Genomic DNA, 21712 nt, shown 5'->3' with positions numbered 1-21712 from the left:
GGCTAATTGAATATATTAATTGAATATGAATACATTGAATATATGTAATGTAGAATGCATTACTGACATATACGTAGAATATCCTTATAAAATTGAGGTATTTAGAAAATTTCTATGTGTGCCCACCAGCCACAACAAGGAGCACATTTGTTGATGAGCACTCATAGCCTCTCCTGCTCCTATGTGTGCCCACCAACCACAACAAGAAGCACATTTGTTAACGGAAACCTCAGTTTTCTAAGTATAGTCTATATGGCTTGTACCTGTTCACATTTACATGTAGGTGACCACAAAGTGTCTGTGGAGAAGGACCACGTATAAAAGGTGTTCTGGCAGCAGGAATTCATTCCAGGTTCTTGTGTTTTCTTTCGCAGGCAGCTGATGGAGAATCAGATTAGCAGCGTGGAGCGCGGAGCTTTTGATGACATGAAGGAGCTGGAGAGGCTGTGAGTGCTCGTACACCATTATCTTCACTGCTTATCATGTCACGGTGTTACCTGCCGGCAGCGGGCGTTCTGCACATCTCTGATTATTACACCATCCATCCAATGGGCACCTGATAAGTGACCGATACAGATGCCGGTATGGGAAGAGCGGGGCGCTGTGCACCATGGCTGAGAGTGGAGGACACCTCCAGAGTCTTATGTCAGGTGTATGGGTGGCACTCCACTCTGACCTGCGGCACTCCAGCTCTAGTGGAACTACAATGCTCTGCAAGTTCTGACATACCTGCTGGGGTTGGGAGGTGTAGTTTCAGAAGATCTATGTCTGTTACATTTCCTGCATTCAGCTTTGGCCACATTGATTTCCTCACACAAAGCTCTTTTTATATCAGCAATGTAACAACAGAAGTTACAGAAGGTTCTCTGTCATCCTGATGGAAATGGCGTCTGTGTGCAAGATGCTGCTGTGCCGCCAGATAACATCATGGACACGTGGACGTCACAAGTTATTCCTGCAAATGGATTAGTCACAGACCGTGAGCCGCACTGTCCTAATAGGAGGAAAGTCTGCGATAAAGATGAGACAGACAGATAGATAATAGATAGATAGATGATACATGATAGATAATAGATAGATAGATAGATGATACATGATAGATAATAGATAGATAGATGATACATGATAGATAATAGATAGATAGATGATACATGATAGATAATAGATAGATAGATAGATGATACATGATAGATAATAGATAGATAGATAGATGATACATGATAGATAGATAGATGATACATGATAGATAATAGATAGATGATACATGATAGATAATAGATAGATTGATAGATAGATGATACATGATAGATAGATAGATAGATGATACATGATAGATAATAGATAGATTGATAGATGATACATGATAGATAATAGATAGATTGATAGATAGATGATACATGATAGATTGATAGACAGATAGATAGAGAGATAGATAGAGAGATAGATAGATAGATAGATAGATAGATAGAGAGATAAATAGTCCAGCGTAAGGAGCCCCAGTATCCGGAATAGTGGGTGTAAAACTCCAGATAATCACTTGAATGTCCTCACATTTATGTTCCAGAAAAACTCATCACTGCCGCAAATATTTGTGAAGCAGCAATGACTCTTCTTTCGCCCACTGTGCACAGTTGTGGCTCGCAGTGACGCAGTGACGGAGCCTTTCTCCAGCATTTCTGGCCCCGCTGCCGTCACTGACCCTCCTGGGTGGCGGTGACATGTACACATCAGTACAGGTGTATGTAATATATCCCGAGCCGCCTGTGTGCAGTGGTAATGATAGCGCTGCCTGCAGGGATTTCGCGGTGTGTCGGCGGCTTTGTGATACTCAGGTGACAGTTACATCGTGGTCCTGGGATTAGTGCAGCCATATTGTAAGCAAACTGACGGTGAGGTATAAAATTGCATCTGATATTCTTTTTTTTTTGCTCCCTCCTTTTACTTTCAGGCGCCTTAACCGAAACCAGCTGCACACGTTGCCTGAGCTCCTATTCCAGAACAACCAGGCGCTCTCCCGGCTGTGAGTACCTCCATTACATCACTGTACATTACAGCTATGAAAAGTGCCAGCATTACATTTCCTTCATGTGATTGTTCAATTGTCAGTTTTTTGGGGGACCGGAGACACCAATTTTGAAAAAAAAAAAAAAATAGACTGATAAATTGCTGATGATTTCTAATGTATTAATGAATTTCCACTGTACAATATACAAGCCCTGATATCATTAGTATCTTCACCACCAAAAAGTATGTGGACTCCTCAATATTAATCTTATCCATAAATGTTGCCCTTAATTTTTCCAATCCACGGTCATCAATGTAGACTTGTATCTCTGTAGCGAACTCCGTTTTTCTGTGTTTTGATATTGTAGTATTAATCAACCTTTGCAAAATAATGAAGGTTTGGAATATACTTAAATTCCTTATTTTGCCTCCTTCTTTTCCAAACATTATGGTGCGATGCTGTTTTATCTGCCCAGTTCATGCTCCTTAAGAATCTGCTTTCAACTGAGCAAGAATTAGTACTTAAATTACAATGGAGTATGGGACTTCGCCTGTCTGAGCCTTTATCCTTGGTTCTCAGACAGGGAACTTTGTTCACTTTGTTTTAAATAGAGTACGGATTTTTGCTGGTCGGCAGATTCTTAGGGAGCTTGAACCAGGCAGGTAAAACTGCACCGCGGCAAAATAATGATACGGATAGATAGATTATCTATCTATTATCTATCATCTATCTACGATCTATCTATCTATCTAATATCTATCTATCTAATATCTATCATCCATATCTATCTATCTAGTATTTATCTAATATCTATTATCTATCTATCTATCTATCTATCTATCTATCTATCTTTCTATCTAAAAAAAAGTGCTCCAGTCTCCAGAGCAGTGTCTGCAAACCTTCAGATATCCACCCAAAAGTCACCCAAAATACAGTATGTTCCAAAAAACAGTCATCACTCCATTGAGCAATTGTAATGCAAAACCCCCCCCAGGCTTTTTATTTGCCCATTTTGTACATTACAAAAGTTCCGAACTTTGTAAAGGCTGATAAATAATTAAATTAAGAAAAAACAATGAGTTACTCTTTAAATGATTCCCACTCGGGTCCTTATGTACCAAGCTATACATTGGATTCCAGGGTAGGAAGTGTCCTTTTGGCTTCAGTGATATCCAAATTGGCAGATCGGCTAATGACATGTTGGGCAAGAGAACTTATTTCCGTTGGCTTTATCAGCTGACTCCTGACATTGTGCACAATGAGACGGGATGAATTGACTTGCAGAAATGGATGTGACTTTTGGTGGAGCTACTATTAAATTCACTGAGATTGCATTGGATCGTGCTTGGTTTTATGCAACTTTTTATGACGAGGGTCCATTCTCAGGGGGCATTTCCTCTGCAGATCCATTTTGAAGGTGGTCCGCATGCTCTTGGCCATGTACTGTTTTCTGATGATCATAGTTTTGGGATATTTTCCTGTGAAGGATCTGGAATTGTGATGGATACATTATTCTGTTTTCTAAATGGCATTATGGAGTTAATATTGGAAATTGCAACATTTAAGTTATCTCTTTTACTCTGCAACAAAAATGATTCTGAGCTGGAAAGAATGATTAATAGATATAAGATGAAGATACTGTTCCTTCCTATTAAAGGGACAACCACCGGTCCGATTGGTACAAAAATTAGACAATGTATCATCACTTCAGTAGACACTTCTCTTTGCTCCATCCATGAATCCTCCACCTGTCATTATGATGTACGGATGTATCACCTGTAATCCAGTGCTGGGATTTTCGCTGTTATTGGAATAATTAGGAGTTACAGTTCAGTCTTGGTGGTTCCTTTGTGTATTTCTCGCCGTTTCCTAATCCACTCATCATAACAAGGAGTCGTGCTGCGGAGACACATGATTATGCTGGAATTATCTGCATGCCTTATAGTGAGAATGAGCTATCAGCGTTTGTCCTTCACGGCCATTATTATGGTGCTTTGTCTAATTCGGATGAACCTTTCATGGGGATTTATAAAGGTGGATTTCCTAACTATTTTACTTTTTAAATCCCACTTCCTCCTATGATGTGAAAATGACAGGTGATCATTAGTGAGCGTTGACATCATGAGATGGTCGCTGAGCTGTGTACCCGCCAGCTATGGCACTAAATGACTGACAAACACTGGGAACCAACCATGGGCCCATGGTGTCTCAGATCCGGCACGTTAGCGATCACCTCATTTAATTGCATCTACTTCTTCTAGGACCCCCATGTCTTATCCATTTTTCACTCTCTTGCAAATTTATATGTTAATATGATGCACAGTCATAAAAGGGCCAGTGTGCAAGAACAATATATGGGCCCTTTGCAGTCCAATATCTCAGCATAATGCACATTTCCACCTGCTTTGGAGCTGGTAGTGGCCCCTTACCTCTTGGGCCCCAGGTTGCACAAATGATATGTCCGCCCCAGGTTGCACAAATGATATGTCCACCCCAGGTTGCACCAATGATATGTCCGCCCCAGGTTGCACCAATGATATGTCCGCCCCTGATGTGATTAGTTGGAGTAGTAGTCGTAATTGCACTGTCCACTATCCTTATTATAAGAAATGTCACCTTTGCTGCCAGTTTGGTGTCACAGTGAGCCATCTGATGGGAGACAATGTTTGCTGGCACTGCCCATTACAATCAGTGGGCAGTCTGTGTAATGCACAGTTGAAGTATTAAAAGCCTGGAATAAAGACCCTGTCCTCTTTTACCATAACTCAGAATGCCCCTAATTGGGGAAATATTTTCTATTCTCAAGAAAATGTGTCCTGTTTGTACATTTTGGCTGTATATGTAACGTCGACTTCATAAGTAGAATTACAAATGCTGGAATTAATTGGTTACAATGTATCGCTTTAGGTTCCGCTCCTTCCTATGTGTGGTCGGTCTCTTCTTGCTTCCTTTCCGTGTATCTTTTTGTGTCGTCTGGAAAGACCCAATGTGAGATATTCACTTAAGCCCCCGACGATGTAAATGTAGCTCGGATCTACCCCGACACAAAACCGAGTCAGCGACATTAGTGATTTGGTGAAAGAGCGCTCTTCGCAGCCCTCCCACATTGTTCCCCGGCCATTCTCCGCCAGCTTTGAGCTGCTCAATGACGGCCGGGTCTTTAGAAATCGCAGGTCTCTGCTGTCACTTTCTGCCTGTTTTGATCTCTCCTAAACACCATAATTAATCCAATTGCAACAGGAAAAACAACAGTGAAGGAATGTTAAATCTGGCTCAGTCCGCCCCCTAAGCTGACATCCGTAGTAAATAAGAGACATTTGCATATATTTATCATGTAACGCTGCATGGCGGGTCTGCCGCTCCGAGCAACAGAACTCCGGTCCTGCCATTTATAAATATCAGATGTCAATGTTTTTCTCTTCGTCTTCCCACGTTCTCTGCATTATTGTATTTTTTGGATTGAAGAATTCTTTTTTACATTGTTATTTTTTTATTTTATTTATATGCAAGGGCATTCGTTTATACATACTGATATAGTCATTCACTGTGTGAGTCTGCTTCTAGCTGGCTCCAAAAAAAAATCTTATTTTGGGCATCTTGGCATATAGGTAAAGATTTGTATTGAAAAATATAAATTTAATGACATTGACCATGGCCGTAGCTGTGTGTTAACTTGTCTTCTGCTTCCTATATTTTAACATAATACGTGTAGAAAAACTACAGTCTTGATGCCCTAAAGTAAGAGAGAAAGACCCTCCCCCACTTCCTGCCAGGAGACAAAGACCCTCCCCCACTTCCTGCCAGGAGACAAAGATCCGCCTCCACATCCTGTAGAGATACAAAGACCCGCCCCCACTTCCTGCCAGGAGACAAAGACCCTCCCCCACTTCCTGTAGAGAGACAAAGACCCGGCCACACTTCCTGCAGAAAGACAAAGACCCGCCCCCACTTCCTGTAGAGAGACAAAGACCCTCCCCCACTTCCCGCCAGGAGACAAAGACCCGCCTCCACATCCTGTAGAGATACAAAGACCCCCCCTCATTTCCTGCCAGGAGACAAAGACCCTCCTCCACTTCCTATAGAGAGACAAAGACCCGGCCACACTTCCTGTAGAGACAAAAACCTGCTCACACTTCTTGTAGAAAGACAAAGACCCTCCCCCACTTCCTGTAAAGAGACATAGACCCGCCCACACTTCCTGCAAAGAGAGACCCGCCCACACTTCCTGTTGAGAGAAAATGATCCGCCATTACTTCCTGTCGAGAGACAAAGACTCTCTGCCACTTCTTGTTGGGAAAGAAAGATCCAGCCCCACTTCCTATAAAGAAACAAAGACCCGCCCCCACTTCCAGTCTATAGAAAAAGACCCTCTCCCACTTCTTGTCTATAGACAAAGACCCTCTCCCACTTCCTGTTTATAGACAAAGACCCTCCCCCACTTCCTGTCTATAGACAAAGACCCTCCCCCACTTCCTGTTTATAGACAAAGACCCTCTCCCACTTCCTGTTTATAGACAAAGACCCCCCCACTTTCTGTCAATAGACAAAGACCCGCCCCCACTTCCTGTCGATAGGCAAACACCCACCCCACGTCCTGTCGATAGACAAAGAACCTCCACTACTTCCTGTAAAGAGACATAGACCCGGCCACACTTCCTGTTGAGAGAAAAAGATCCGCCATTACTTCCTGTCGAGAGACAAAGACTCTCTGCCACTTCTTGTTGGGAAACAAAGATCTAGACCCACTTCCTATAAAGAAACAAAAACCCGCCCCCACCTCCAGTCTGTAGACAAAGACCCTCTCCCACTTCCTGTCTATAGGCAAAAACCCTCTCCCACTTCTTGTTTATAGACAAAGACCCTGCCCCACTTCCTGTCTATAGACAAAGACCCTCTCCCACTTCTTGTTTATAGACAAAGACCCTCTCCCACTTCCTGTTTATAGACAAAGACCCTCCCCCACTTCCTGTCTATAGACAAAGACCCGCCCCCACTTCCTGTCGATAGGCAAACACCCACCCCACGTCCTGTCGATAGACAAAGAAAATCCGCTACTTCCTGTTGAGAAACAAAGACCCGTCCCCACTTCCTATAAAGAGACATAGACCCTCCTCCTCTTCCTGTATCTTGGTGTCTCTGCTTCTAGAGATGGATTGCATTGTGTGATAATTTGGCCCATGTTGCTGGCATGTTAGATACTTCTCTCTTCCCTATGACACTTCTTGTTTGGTTTTTACTTTACACCAAAATTGCCAAGTTATTCATAAATCCGCCATACTTTTCACTTCCCGTATGCCGTGCTCTGCTCATCTATAGCCACGTATAGAGATTTTATGAGTGTTATGGATCTTTTATCATACTTTAATCATTGCATGGATTTCTCACATGGACATGGTCCATATCGACAGCAAGGAGCCGCTGTGAAGGGAAACAGTATTTAATACTGACAATGTATATCACCACCTAACCATGGGATAGATACATGTACGATTGCTGGGGCTCTGACTCCTGAGATCCCCATGAGAATGAGGCGCCCAGAGTCCCCTTTGTGAAAGAAGTGTTAGTGAGCATGTGCAGCCATCACTCCTACAGAAAGCCGCACATGCTCATTAATGCTTCATTCACACAGTGGACTTTCTTTTATCCCCTCTCGTGTTGGGTGGGCATCCAAGCAGTCGGACCCCCAGGGATCTTCAATTTAGTAACTATCCTGTAGATGGGTGATATCTTTTTATTTATGTGACAACCCCTTTAATATCACCATTTTATATGAAATATTTCTATTGGTATTTTCTCCAGATTTGCTCAGTTTCTGGTCCTATAGTTTGCTAATTCACAGTGTACAGGAGTTTTCCCCTCCAGTCTTTACATGAGCTCTCCGCTGTAGATAAAGTCTCTTTATGGACAGCAAATAAGCCGGGGATATTCGGGATTTCCTCAAAGCCCCTTCCTTGCTTTTCTCCCACTTCTGTCGCTCTGTGCCGTACACATGCTTTCTTTTACTAGATGCTTTACAAGCTGTGACACTGGTAATAAACCCAACATAAAAATCCTAGACAGATGTTGCAGTCCCCGATCTTTAGAGCCTCCTTACATTTCATCCTCACATTACCCCGGGCATTGTATTTCATCCCACACGTAGCTGATATTACTGCTCGTAGGCTGGACGCTGGCACATCGTCTTTCCATTTGTTTCTATAGACATTTGTGATTTGAGATAGGCTAATACCAGCGCCAAGAAAGCGGGCTACCGAGTAGGTGAGAGGATGCCTAGAAAAAAGGGAAAACTTTACTACTAGATTATTTATTATTAGTAGTATTAATAATATTAATAGTATTATTTGTTTTTATTATTATTTTTATTATTATTGCTATTATTATTATTTATTATTATTATTTGTATTTATTATTATTTGTTATTGTTATTATTATTTGTCCTTCTGCAAATAGTGCAAGTTGTCATATAGTAACTCATTTACATATAATTGGATATAGAAAAAAAGAGGAGAGAGCTCTCCACGCAGGTACCTGAGATACCTCAAAAACGATGGGTGCCAAATCCGGCATGGCAAAGAGAATGAGCACAACCAGCCCAGTGAATTAAAAACTTCTGTAACCATTAAAACATGTGGATCCACACAAAACATGCTAAAAAACCAACCTGACGCGTTTTGGGCCAAGAAACATGTCAGTTTTTGTATCATATTCTGTATGAATCCACATGTTTTAATGGTTACAGAAGTTTTTAATTCACAGTCTGCTTGTGCCGTTTCACATCCTCTTCTATAATTGGATATACTTACTTTGGGCATTGTAAAACATATTAATGGGGTTGTCATCATGTATTGGTAAAATTGCAAATTGTAAAAATAAGCAACTTTGCAATTTACCTCCTACTAAAAATCCTCTTTTCTTCTCAATATTGGAGGGATTCTTATTTCTTTACGTTAACCTGCAGTCTATCAGTGGTGACTGGTTTGCTAGGGAAGGAGCGCAGTGCTTACAAGCTCCTTCCTATAGATCTTGTAAGAGCTTCTCTGGCTGCATAGCTGGGGATTGCTGCGCTCTTCGTCTACTGCAAAGGTTAATCTGCCTCTGCTTGCACCATCAGATAGTGCACAGTTTGATCCATGCTGCTTGCCCAAACTGTCAATCAAGCAGGAGCATGCCGCCCACCTTGCAAACAGGAAGGGGAGAGGCGAGGGAGCAGTGTGCTCCTGAACACAGAATAAACCTTTAATATTTAGTATAAATCTGGGAATTAAACCCTTATCGCGTTTCAGTTTTTTTTTTTTTATTAGAAGGGTTTAACGCCTATAATAAAAGGATCACATAAGGATCACGTTCAGTCCGTGTCATTTTATAGATTTGTTCGAAAATATGAGTTTTGATTTCTATTATCCTGATATTTTAGGCTAATTCATCATTTTGGACTTTTTGGAAAATGTTTGTACTCCAGTAACCTAGTAAAGACAAAAATGGAGTGAACTTATTAACGCCGGCGTTCTTTACACTGCTCTTCATAAAATGCTCTCTGGAGTAAGATGTGCCTTAGAAAGAGCCGCACGCCTCCTAATAAATTGGCCACAGAAAAAGAAATGTGGCATCATTATGACACTTTTTGGAGAAAATTATAGTAAAAGTATTGGTAAGTATGTGCCACTGCCTCTTCTGCCTCTTTGCTCATTTGTTCTTGTTTGGAAAAGTGTTATGTGAAAAAAAAATCACAAATAAAGGTGTAAGGCTATGTGCCTGCGATGCAGAAATGAAGCAGGAATTTTCCGGAGCATTTCTGCATGTCCTTGGTAGAAAAAACGCATGCGGATTTTACACGCGTTTTTGAAACGTTTTTACTTGCGGATTTGCCATGCATTTTTCCAATGCATTGTATAGACAAATCCGCAAGAAATGGTCATGCTGCGTTTTTTTCTGCACCTAAAATCCGCTCAGAAAAAAATCCTGACCATGTGCACAGAACTTGCAAAATGTCATAGGAAGTCATGGGATAAGATGTGCGATGCGTTTCTGCTGCATTTCCGCATGGAAAAAAAACGCACAAAAAATGCACCAAATCCGCATGTGCACATAGCCTTAATATCACTTGTGCCAAAACATGAGACTTTTTTTTATGCCAGAAAAATACAGTATGTAGAATGATGAATTCCCCCCAATGTATCTAAATTTGTTTTGCACAGTTGAAAACAAACATGATATTTCGTAGCTTATTGAAAGGGTGCAAATGTATCAAAAGAGAAAAAAAAAGCATCTTTGCATTTGCACCAAATAATGAAACATTGTGCCACATTTTAATTATTTTGGTGCAAAATCTGTCAGCACAAAAAGAAAGACAAAAAATAACTTCATACACTGTGTGCAGAATTATTAGGCAAATGCGTATTTTGATCACTTTGATACTTTTTATACATGTCCTACTCCAAGCTGCATAGGCTTGAGAACCAACTACCAATTAAGTAAATCTGGTGATATGCATCTCTGTAATGATGAGGGGTGTTGACTAATGACATCAACACCCTATATAAGGTGTGCTTAATTATTAGGCAACTTCCTTTCCTTTGCCAAAATGGGTCAGAAGAGAGATTTGACGGGCTCTGAAAAGTCCAAAATTGTGAGATGTCTTGCAGAGGGATGCAGCAGTCTTGAAATTTCTAAACTTTTGAATCGTGATCACCGAACAATCAAGCGTTTCATGGCAAATAGACAACAGGGTCGCAAGAAGCGTGTTGGCCAAAAAAGGCGCAAAATAACTGCCCATGAATTGAGGAAAATCAAGCGTGAAGCTGCCAAGATGCCATTCGCCACCAGTTTTGCCATATTTCAGAGCTGCAACGTTACTGGAGTATCAAAAAGCACAAGGTGTGCGATACTCAGGGACATGGCCAGGGTAAGGAAGGCTGAAAAACCACCACCTATGAACAAGAAACATAAGATAAAATGTCAAGAATGGGCCAAGAAATATCTTAAGACTGATTTTTCCAAGGTTTTATGGACTGATGAAATGAGCGTGACTCTTGATGGGCCAGATGGATGGGCCAGAGGCTGGATCAGTAAAGGGCAGAGAGCTCCACTCCGACTCAGACGCCAGCAAGGTGGAGGTGGGGTACTGGTATGGGCTGGTATCATCAAAGATGAACTTGTGGGACCTTTTCGGGTTCAGGATGGAGTGAAGCTCAACTCCCAGACCTACTGCCAGTTTCTAGAAGACAACTTCTTCAAGCAGTGGTACAGGAAGAAGTCGGTATCGTTCAAGAAAAACATGATTTTCATGCAGGACAATGCTCCATCACATGCATCCAACTACTCCACAGCGTGGCTGGCCAGTAAAGGTCTAACAGAAGAAAAAATAATGACATGGGCCCCTTGTTCACCTGATCTGAACCCCATAGAGAACCTGTGGTCCATCATAAAATGTGAGATCTACAGGGAGGGAAAACAGTACACCTCTCGGAACAGTGTCTGGGAGGCTGTGGTGGCTGCTGCACGCAATGTTGATGGAAAACAGATCAAGCAACTGACAGAATCTATGGATGGAAGGCTGTTGAGTGTCATCATAAAGAAAGGTGGCTATATTGATCACTAATTTTTTTGGTTTTGGTTTTTGCATGTCAGAAATGTTTATTTCTAAATTTTGTGCACTGATATTGGTTTACCTGGTGAAAATAAACAAGTGAGATGGGATTATATTTGGTTTTTATTAAGTTGCCTAATAATTCTGCACAGTAATAGTTACCTGCACAAACAGATATCCTCCTAAGATAGCCAAATCTAAAAAAAAAAACACACTCCAACTTCCAAAAATATTAAGCTTGGATATTTATGAGTCTTTTCGGTTGATTGAGAACATAGTTGTTGATCAATAATAAAAATAATCCTCTAAAATACAACTTGCCTAATAATTCTGCACACAGTGTAATTGGAACCCAAGTGTTCAATTTCTCCTCCCAGGTAAAATGAACCATTCCAGCGTAAAAACATTGTATGTTGGTGTTTCCTAATCCTGGATAGCGGACCACCATCTAATTCATCAAGACTGGCGGGATTAAGGTGCACCAAATTTATTAAGAGGCGGTCACATCTCAATAAATGTACTGTTTTTTTTTTTTTTGGAAGATTTCTGCGCAAAAAATGAAATTGTTCTTAGCTACAATTAGTGCGGTTACTCCCATTTTGCAACCTTCTCTTTTTTTTGGGAAGGTAACAGATCAGCAGGGTCAAAAGTTGTAACGTTTACTTTTTTTTTCTTTTTGCAAATCGCTTATTTTTCAAATGAGATAACTGCTTCAAAAAGTTTGATAAGTTCCCCATCACTGGCTGTAAAATTCATCCTCTACTTTGTAACAAACAATTGGGTAATAATCAGTCTGGTAAAAAAGTATTAAGTAACTTTAAAAATGTTATTACTATACTTTCTTGTTTGGAAATAGCCTTTGTACATAAAAAGACCAATCTGATGTTACAGGTCAAGGTGAAGGTTAATGTTATGTCTGGGGTCTGTAGGGACAGGAAGGAGCCGCTGTCACGGGGATCAGCGACATCTATGGCAGCCACATCATACTCTGCTCCAAAGTTTTCCAACTATGGGTAAAGTTCATCTAGTCTTCCTTCAGTAGAGATAACTGCACGTTTCCATACATATTAGTGCGTTTCACGATTTAGATTTATATATCAAGATCTATTAAAAAAAAATAAGCTGTGCACCATTTTGACGCATCGCCATCCATATATTGGGATATCCTTTTGGCAGGCTTGATGAGTTTAATGCTTTGTCCACATTACGATAAAAAGAATATCCTACCAGATAACGTTTTCCATCCTTTACGTCTTTTCAGAAAGACCAGAAAAACCAGTGATAAATCACAGACATAACATGCTGTCTAAAGGAAACATAATGGAAAAGGCAGAGATAGCAGAAGGGAAGAGCGGGGGCCTAATGGCTTGTAATGCTGCCAGCGGAATCGCTCTTGTCTTCTGGTGGATCATCTGCACGAGCGGGACTGGTTGTGAATGTATAGCAGTTCGGAAAACAGCAGGACCCTATAGAATTGTCTTTATTTTTTGTTTTCCGGACCCCAAAAAAGTAAAAAAAATAAAACCAATGCAACAACACAGCTGTGCACCACTGGCTGGAGGAACTCATTCAGGAATGTGCACGAAGGAAAGGAACGCCTTCTAGTCACCATGGCTAATCAAAGTAGCATTCCTCTTTTTATTCCTATTGTCTTTGTTACAATATTTGGCTTGTTTTCGGCCGACAGAGCCGAGTCCTTGCTGTGCTTCCTAAAAGGCTCAGCCGGAGGGAACAGCTGAGGCACCAGACATTGGAGTCCCAACATTCTGCTCCCCTGGAGCTCGGAGGAGAAGGGATCTCCTCATCTTCCATTATGCACTGCTGCGGCTTGTGTCCCGCTGGGTATAATTAACGCTTTGCCCTTCTTGGTATGTCGGTTTGTCTACTTGAAGTGCACAAATGGAATCGAGAGTACTTGGGAGAAAAGGACTTTTTAGGAAATGTTATTTGGATTATTAATCATACTTGTGACCGGGCGGCATTCATCTTCTGCGTTTGCTCCACGCCAGATTTGGAAAGGGTTTACTAGTCGAGGGAGGTTATTGTCAGGAAATAAATGGCCTGTTTTTTTATTGCTTAGACGCTCTGAATATTTTATAAGCTCCAAGTGTATTGTTTCACTACTCCGTTACCATTTTCATATTAGACATTAAAGTGCAAAATGAACACGGCTCTTACTGGCTAGGATTTCATTCGCACTTTTAAAGCAAGTTCATCTCATGTATTTTTCAGACTCTTGTTGTACAATAGAAAATTATATTGTGGTACCGTGTTAGCCAGAAAAATCGATGTAAATACTTTTATGCCCAAAGATGACAAAAGTATTCTCAGAGTGATACCTTTATTGTCTAACCAGAAAAAAAAAAAATACAGTACAGACCAAAAGTTTGGACACACCTTCTCATTTAAAGAGTTTTCTGTATTTTCATGACTATGAGAATTGTACATTCACACTGAAGGCATCAAAACTATGAATTAACACATGTGGAATTATATACTTAACAAAAAAGTGTGAAACAACTGAAAATATGTCTTATATTCTAGGTTCTTCAAAGTAGCCACCTTTTGCTTTGATGACTGCTTTGCACACTCTTGGCATTCTCTTGATGAGCTTCAAGAGGTGGTCACCGGAAATGGTCTTCACTTCACAGGTGTGCCCTGTCAGGTTTAATAAGTGGGATTTCTTGCCTTACAAATGGGGTTGGGACCATCAGTTGTGTTGTGCAGAAGTCTGGTGGATACACAGCTGATAGTCCTACTGAATAGACTGTTAGAATTTGTATTATGGCAAGAAAAAAGCAGCTAAGTAAAGAAAAACGAGTGGCCATCATTACTTTAAGAAATGAAGGTCAGTCAGTCTGAAAAATTGGGTAAACTTTGAAAGCGTCCCCAAGTGCAGTTGCAAAAACCATCAAGCGCTACAAAGAAACTGGCTCACATGAGGACCGCCCCAGGAAAGGAAGACCAAGAGTCACCTCTGCTTCTGAGGATAAGTTTATCCGAGTCACCAGCCTCAGAAATCGCAGGTTAACAGCAGCTCAGATTAGAGACCAGGTCAATGCCACACAGAGTTCTAGCAGCAGACACATCTCTACAACAACTGTTAAGAGGAGACTTTGTGCAGCAGGCCTTCATGGTAAAATAGCTGCTAGGAAACCACTGCTAAGGACAGGCAACAAGCAGAAGAGACTTGTTTGGGCTAAAGAACACAAGGAATGGACATTAGACCAGTGGAAATCTGTGCTTTGGTCTGATGAGTCCAAATTTGAGATCTTTGGTTCCAACCACCGTGTCTTTGTGCGACGCAGAAAAGGTGAACGGATGGACTCTACATGCCTGGTTCCCACCGTGAAGCATGGAGGAGGAGGTGTGATGGTGTGGGGGTGCTTTGCTGGTGACACTGTTGGGGATTTATTAAAAATTGAAGGCATACTGAACCAGCATGGCTACCACAGCATCTTGCAGCAGCATGCTATTCCATCCGGTTTGCGTTTAGCTGGACCATCATTTATTTTTCAACAGGACAATGACCCCAAACACACCTCCAGGCTGTGTAAGGGCTATTTGACCAAGAAGGAGAGTGATGGGGTGCTACGCCAGATGACCTGGCCTCCACAGTCACCAGACCTGAACCCAATCGAGATGTTTTGGGGTGAGCTGGACCGCAGAGTGAGGGCAAAAGGGCCAACAAGTGCTAAGCATCTCTGGGAACTCCTTCAAGATTGTTGGAAGACCATTTCCGGTGACTACCTCTTGAAGCTCATCAAGAGAATGCCAAGAGTGTGCAAAGCAGTCATCAAAGCAAAAGGTGGCTACTTTGAAGAACCTAGAATATAAGACATATTTTCAGTTGTTTCACACTTTTTTGTTAAGTATATAATTCCACATGTGTTAATTCATAGTTTTGATGCCTTCAGTGTGAATGTACAATTTTCATAGTCATGAAAATACAGAAAAATCTTTAAATGAGAAGGTGTGTCCAAACTTTTGGTCTGTACTGTATATATGAAGCTTTCAGTGCACAGACTATCCTTCTTCAGGCTGGTTTACAAAATGAACCTGAAGAAGGAGCCTCTGTCCTCTGAAAGCTTGCAAATATACAGTATATATTTTTTTCTGGTTAGCCAATAAAGGTATCACTCCGAGAATATCTTTGGGCATAAAAGTATTTACATTGATTTACAAAGTCTTAAAATCTAAAATATGGAAAAAGTATTAGGGGAATTTATTATGATTTATGCCAGGATTTTGGCACATATCAAGGTGAGTTAATCAAAACTGGCATTTTTGTTATTTCGGAGTATGCTGGAGTAAAATTCTCCTCTAAGCCTCATTCAGATCTCCGATTTTCTCATGTATGAGAAAAACGGACCAGTTATTTTGATCAGAGTTTGGTCTGAGTGTCATCAGTTTTTCTTGGACGTGAAGAGAAAAAAAGAAAGTTTCTCCATCATCTTGTTTCTGACAGAGTACCGTCCGATTTTTTTTTTTCAATTTTTTTTTCACGTATCCATAGACTTGCATTGCCGATTTTGATCTGACCTTCGGATCAAAATCAGTCATGTCTCAATGATTTTCTGTGGACCGCTCGGCCATGAAAAATCAGACGTGAATAACCACATAAGCAATCACAGGTATGAGCGCCATCCGTGAAAACCACTAGTAGTGTCCGTACGCTATGATCGGACATGTGATAGAGGCAGTGTCAGACTGAAGAACATCCAGTGGATTTGATTCTGAGGGCCCACCTTTCTCCCCCACTCAAGAGCCCCATAGCAGCTGCAAGATTTGCACTATGAACTCTCCTGAAGGAGAAGCCAGGGCCCACCGGAGGATTTTCCGGTTCTCTGGTGGGCCAGTCCAACCCTGGATAGAGGCCATAATGAATTTGGCACATTTTTCAGCGTATGAAATATCCTTTAGTCGTCCACTGTTGTGGAGTAAATTATATTCTTCTAGTTCTCCATCCACTTTTTAAAAAGTTTTCAGAGGTGGCATAAAAGTACCTGAAAATTCACAACATTTTTGCATAACTTTGCGTTCTTCTCTACGCTAGTTTTCTGGCAAAAAAAATTCCCTTTATAAAAGTCGGGCGTCTCTATAAAAAGCATTTTGCAGCAAATTCCATCACTTATATTTAATGGATCCCTGCCATTTATGACATGCAACTTTTTTTTTTGAAATGTCATATAAATATGTTGCAAAATCCCTCCAGAAGTCTAAAGATGCGACAAATTTATCCAACATTAGAATTTTCCCCTGTCTATTTAAAAGGGTGCTCTTTTTTTTCTAGAAACAGCTCCACTTATGTCTGTGGTTGGACCCGGTATTGCATTTTATACCATTCGCTTAAATGCAGTCATACTGAACACATGAAAAATCAGCAGCACAACCATTAAAGTACTGTAAATTACGGAAGGGTGTAAATGCAGTCACAAATCCTAGAATTTTTGTCATGGAAAAAATAGCAAAACCTACAGCACTTCCAGTTGCAAATGTTGCAATTCTTCATTCCTCCGTGCGGCTGTTGACAGGTAGAAGCAGGTTGAAGACATTTATTTGCAGCCTTAAGCGCTGCAGGTTTTCGATTTTTTTTTTTTTGCAATACCAGACCCGGAGATGGATACAAATGGCTCTACTATTAGCACCGTCTGAACATTTCTTTGCTCAGTTCTAATAATGAGTAAATTTGGCTTTGGAAAAATTATTCTTTCAGGTCATATTTAGGTAATAGTTTGGAAACCTCTTCTATTTCTTAAAAATCAGACCCCAGCTAGCTATCTTCACTGTAAGACCACCCACTCCTAGTAATAGACGTCATGGTCAACTGTTGAGAATAATGGGAAACAGTTTTGTGTTCTCCATTAATATATTTGGTTAGGGGTGATTGCCTAATTAGAGACCCCATCATCCCCTGCACCATGCCACGTATTTAGAATCGGTACGTACAGAGACATCTATCATTTGATAAGAAATAACTTTTCTTTGTGATCCTGAAATTGGAGCCATAATTGAGGCATTCCACTCCAACATCATCAAACTTTAGAAAGTTATCATCCTAAACTGGGAGAGCAAGAAAATGTGACGCGGAATCATTGTTACTTTTTCCTAGACATTGTTTCTTTTTCCTAGACATTGTTTCTTTTTCCTAGACATTGTTTCTTTTTCCTAGACATTGTTTCTTTTTTTTCAATTGAGTCTCCTGGTAAAAAAAAACAAAAAAACAACAACTTTGCTACAAACTAAAATGAGCTACAGTCAATGTAACAGGGACAGATTTGTATAATGGAAACCAGCAGAATGCCTGCGAGCGTTAATAAATCCTAATGATGGCGTAATATAACTGCAGATTGGACATCGTGCGCAAATCATCAAAGAGTCGAGAGATCGGGCAACGTAATAATAGAAATATTTACTGCCAAAGGCCATGGAAGCATCTCCAGAATATGGGAAGTATTTTTTCCAAAACAAATGAAAGTTGCTTTTTTTTGAAGACTGGAACAATTTGTAAATATTCCAATTATCTCTCAGGAGATGTTACAATTGGATCCAACAAGTTAAAAATATCTGCTGGAACTGTCCTGATTCTCTTGTTCTGTAACTTGTCATGCAATCTTATTGAGTTGGCAGTTCATCTTCACCAGCAGTCTGCCAGCATTATAGGTACTAGTACTTTCTCTCCCCTCATTGTTCAACATGCATTGCTCCAGCTTTGTCCAATAGCTGAAAGCCAGCTTCTCTGTTATACTAGTCTGAAGTTTGACAGATAGAAGAACAAGAGTAGAGGGAAAAATGCCTTATTGTGACTTTGGCTCTGATGCTTTCTCTAAGTTGGAAGTACTGTGATCTAGTCAACGGAGTAGATATCTTTTGGTCCTATCCTGTTTCTCCTGCTCTGTAACTTTCCATGCACTCTTATTGAGTGGGCAGCCAATCTTAAGCAATATTCTCCCAGCATTATCAGTACTAGAACTTCCGTTCACTTCTCAGCATGCACTGCTTCTATTTTGTCTACTGTCTTGCCATTTTTTGTGGATATGAAAAATACTGATGTGTGAATGAGTTATGGGGGACTCCCAACAGATGACGTCGGAGTAGAGAAGGATCCATCCTGCTGAATATCAGTGACTGATCCATACGTGCTCCCTGGAAATGAGCAGCCGCCCGAGGAGTCTTGCAGCGGTTCTGTTATTGAGAACACAGGAGTGTTGGGCCGAGCTTCTTCTTCCTTTGTATGGGAGAGATGGCCGTTGACCGAATGATCGTTCACCCGACAGCTATCTGATGCTTATGGGGGCGACGTCCCTCTCTATAAAGTCTCTACGCCCTAATAACAAGGAATCATACACCCTAAACTAAGACATTATACATCAGACTCATGATGGAACAGTCCTGATTCTCTTGTTCTGTAACTTGCCATGCAATCTTATTGAGTTGGCGGTTCATCTCCACCAGCAGTCTGCCAGCACTATAGGTATTAGAACTTTATTTTCCCTCCTTTTTCACCATGCATTACTCCAGCTTTGTCCAATAGTTTGCCTGCCTCAAAATAGAAAAGGCAAAAGTGACGAGAGATAAAAAGAAAAAGACAAAAAAAAAAAAAAAAAAAGCTTGATATCAAATGTTTCGATTAAGAATTGATAATGGTACAGATAATTACCAGGAGCCAACACAAGATGTTCACTTATGTTACGGAGTATTCCTGACACTATACAATGTTGCAGATGATTGATACATGATATTTCTGCTCCGGCATCATCATCATCGCTCTACTGGCCGATCCGTTGTCTCCTTCCTCAGTCTGGTTATCAGACAGTCTGGACGCGTCGTGGCTTTACAGACACCCCCTTTAATCGATGGGGAGAAGGTGAGAGATTGAAGTGCGGGGAGAGGGGGAGAAACACATCATTAGGATCGCTTCCTCTGGTTTTGTCCCAGGGATAAAGAGACAAGAAAAGTGATGAAATGGTTTTGAAGCCACCATGGAAGAAGTCGCCATCTCCATGGTAATGCGAGGAGCTTAATTTGGACTCTCGCCATCGGTCAGTGACTTTCTGGTGATTAGTTCGCTCGCCTTGGGGAATTTGCTTGGTTTCATCCCAGTTTTGTTTTTTTCCTTTTGTATTTTTTCACTCCCCCCTTTCTTCTTCCTTCTCCTTCCCTTTTTCTGTCAACGAGAAAGTGACGTTGTGTGAAACTGGGAATGACTGGCGGCTCCTGAGCAAACACGGCACAGAATAGTCAGACTGGTGAGAAACTGCTCCGAAAAACACTTACCGACTTCTGCCATAAAGATTGATCTATGGGGCTCGGGCCGCGCAGAGGAGACACAGGCCCATTACATTTTACCTATTCATTGGATATAATGCGAGTCCCGGATCCTTATCATCGGATTTCCCATTTATCCCCCAACCCCCATCAAACGCCGAGCGCACAAACAGTCTATGGCGTCCTGTCCGGTGCTAATCGCAGCTGTCTTATTACAAATTGTGCTGCCGGCCGGAGGGCAGGGGGTGAAATCGGATCCCGCTCCCTGCTAATTATCCCTGTTGTAAGGACGGGGGGCATCGTGGAGGGGAGATTGCAGAATTCAGGAATATTTTGTAGAATTTTGTAGCAAAGGACAAAGTGCATCACTGTCATGTTGCAATATCATGGGAATTAAAAATAAATAAAATTTGGAATATTTTTTAATTTCATGGTCCCCATTAGGACTTTATGGAGGGGCCACGTCTAATATAAGATCCTCCACAGATTCTCTATCTGATCCTCAGCTGAACCTGAATCCATTAGGGTGGATTTCATCAATTATATCTTGTGTAAAGAAAATGAGACGTACACTTAGGGTATGTTCACACACAGCTTTTTTTTTTATGCATTTTTCTGCATGAAAAATGTAGGCAGCAAAAATGAGATTCATTTCTAATATTTTTTTAGGTGTTTTTTTGGTGCAAAGCCGTTGAAATCTGAATGGGTAAAAAGTGCAGTAAAAACGCAGAAAGAATTGTCAGATTGCGTTTTTTTTTAACCACAAGTTAAATAGCCCAAATAAAATAAAAAAAAATACTCTCCACGTGAATGAGATTTTAGAAATCACTCATTTGGGCGCCCGTTACTGTATAATGTTGCATTTTTTTTTTAGGCAATAAAAAATGCATTGAAAAAACCCCATAAAAAATGCTACTTGTGAACAAGCCTTTAGGCTATGTTAAGTCTTTTGGAATGGACCTGTTCTAAAATCTTTCTCAAAACCCATTTTAAAAAACTATAAAAATTATGGCGTAATGTGAAATGTTTGCTGGTGTTGTTTCTATCAAATCTTTCGTCCCATGAAAATTAAAGGGATATTTTTGAACATTTTCGCTAGCATTATGTATGGAAATATATAAGATAATGAAGTCAGAGTGTTACATTTTCAGTGAAGAAAGATTCGGTCGCATTCAAATGGCTGATAACAGGGAATAACAGAATGCATAAAACTGCGCAGACAGAGACAAGTTAGATTTCACTATGCCTTTAAAGGGAATCCGTCAATAGGTTTTACCCTCCTAAGCCTTCTATAGGGTCATGTAGGTCATAGGAAGCTGAATGAAATGATACCTTGATATCTGTGATCTGATGTCTTATTCCAGAGAAATCTACATTTTTCCTAATATGTAAATGAGCTGTTAAGATCTATGGGCCGGGCATAGATCTCCCCGAGAATCTGTCTTATTTTACATGAAAGGAGGCGTTTCCAGTGTGAGACATGTAATGACTGACAGTCTGCTCTCCTGATCTACAGATCTTACACCAGTAATGTCTACTTTCATGTAAAACATCCTCTGGAGGCAGATTATCAGTGAGATCTATGTCCCACCCATAGATCTTAATAGCTAATTTGCATATTAAGAAAAACCCGGATTTCTCTGGAATAAAACATCAGATCGCAGATATCAAGGTATCATTTTATTCAGCTTCAAATGACCTACATGCCCATATAGACGGCTTAGGACGGTCGATCCTACTAACAGATTCTCTTTAAGAAAGAAATTCTTCTAAAAACTAATCAATTAGAGCTTCATTATATTCCTAGTCTTTGCCCGATGGAAGCTGACATCACATTAGCTTTTTCCAATGTA

General features: G+C 40.8%; 1 protein-coding gene across 1 annotated transcript in view; it reads left to right on the top strand.

Moving 5' to 3' along the window:
- The window catches only part of SLIT1 (slit guidance ligand 1), a 382364-nt gene that overhangs the window by 99836 nt on the left and 260816 nt on the right, over positions 1–21712 (top strand). The window contains exons 3-4 of the mRNA XM_073684951.1: positions 375–446; positions 1949–2020. Coding sequence (XP_073541052.1) covers positions 375–446; positions 1949–2020 — 144 coding nt within the window. The remainder of the gene's footprint in view (positions 1–374; positions 447–1948; positions 2021–21712) is intronic.

The sequence above is a fragment of the Phyllobates terribilis genome, unplaced genomic scaffold (assembly GCF_046119375.1).
Source record: "Phyllobates terribilis strain yellow unplaced genomic scaffold, ASM4611937v1 Scaffold_5__5_contigs__length_657084704, whole genome shotgun sequence".
Taxonomy (NCBI): domain Eukaryota; kingdom Metazoa; phylum Chordata; class Amphibia; order Anura; family Dendrobatidae; genus Phyllobates; species Phyllobates terribilis.
This window is presented reverse-complemented; position numbering and strand designations above follow the sequence as displayed.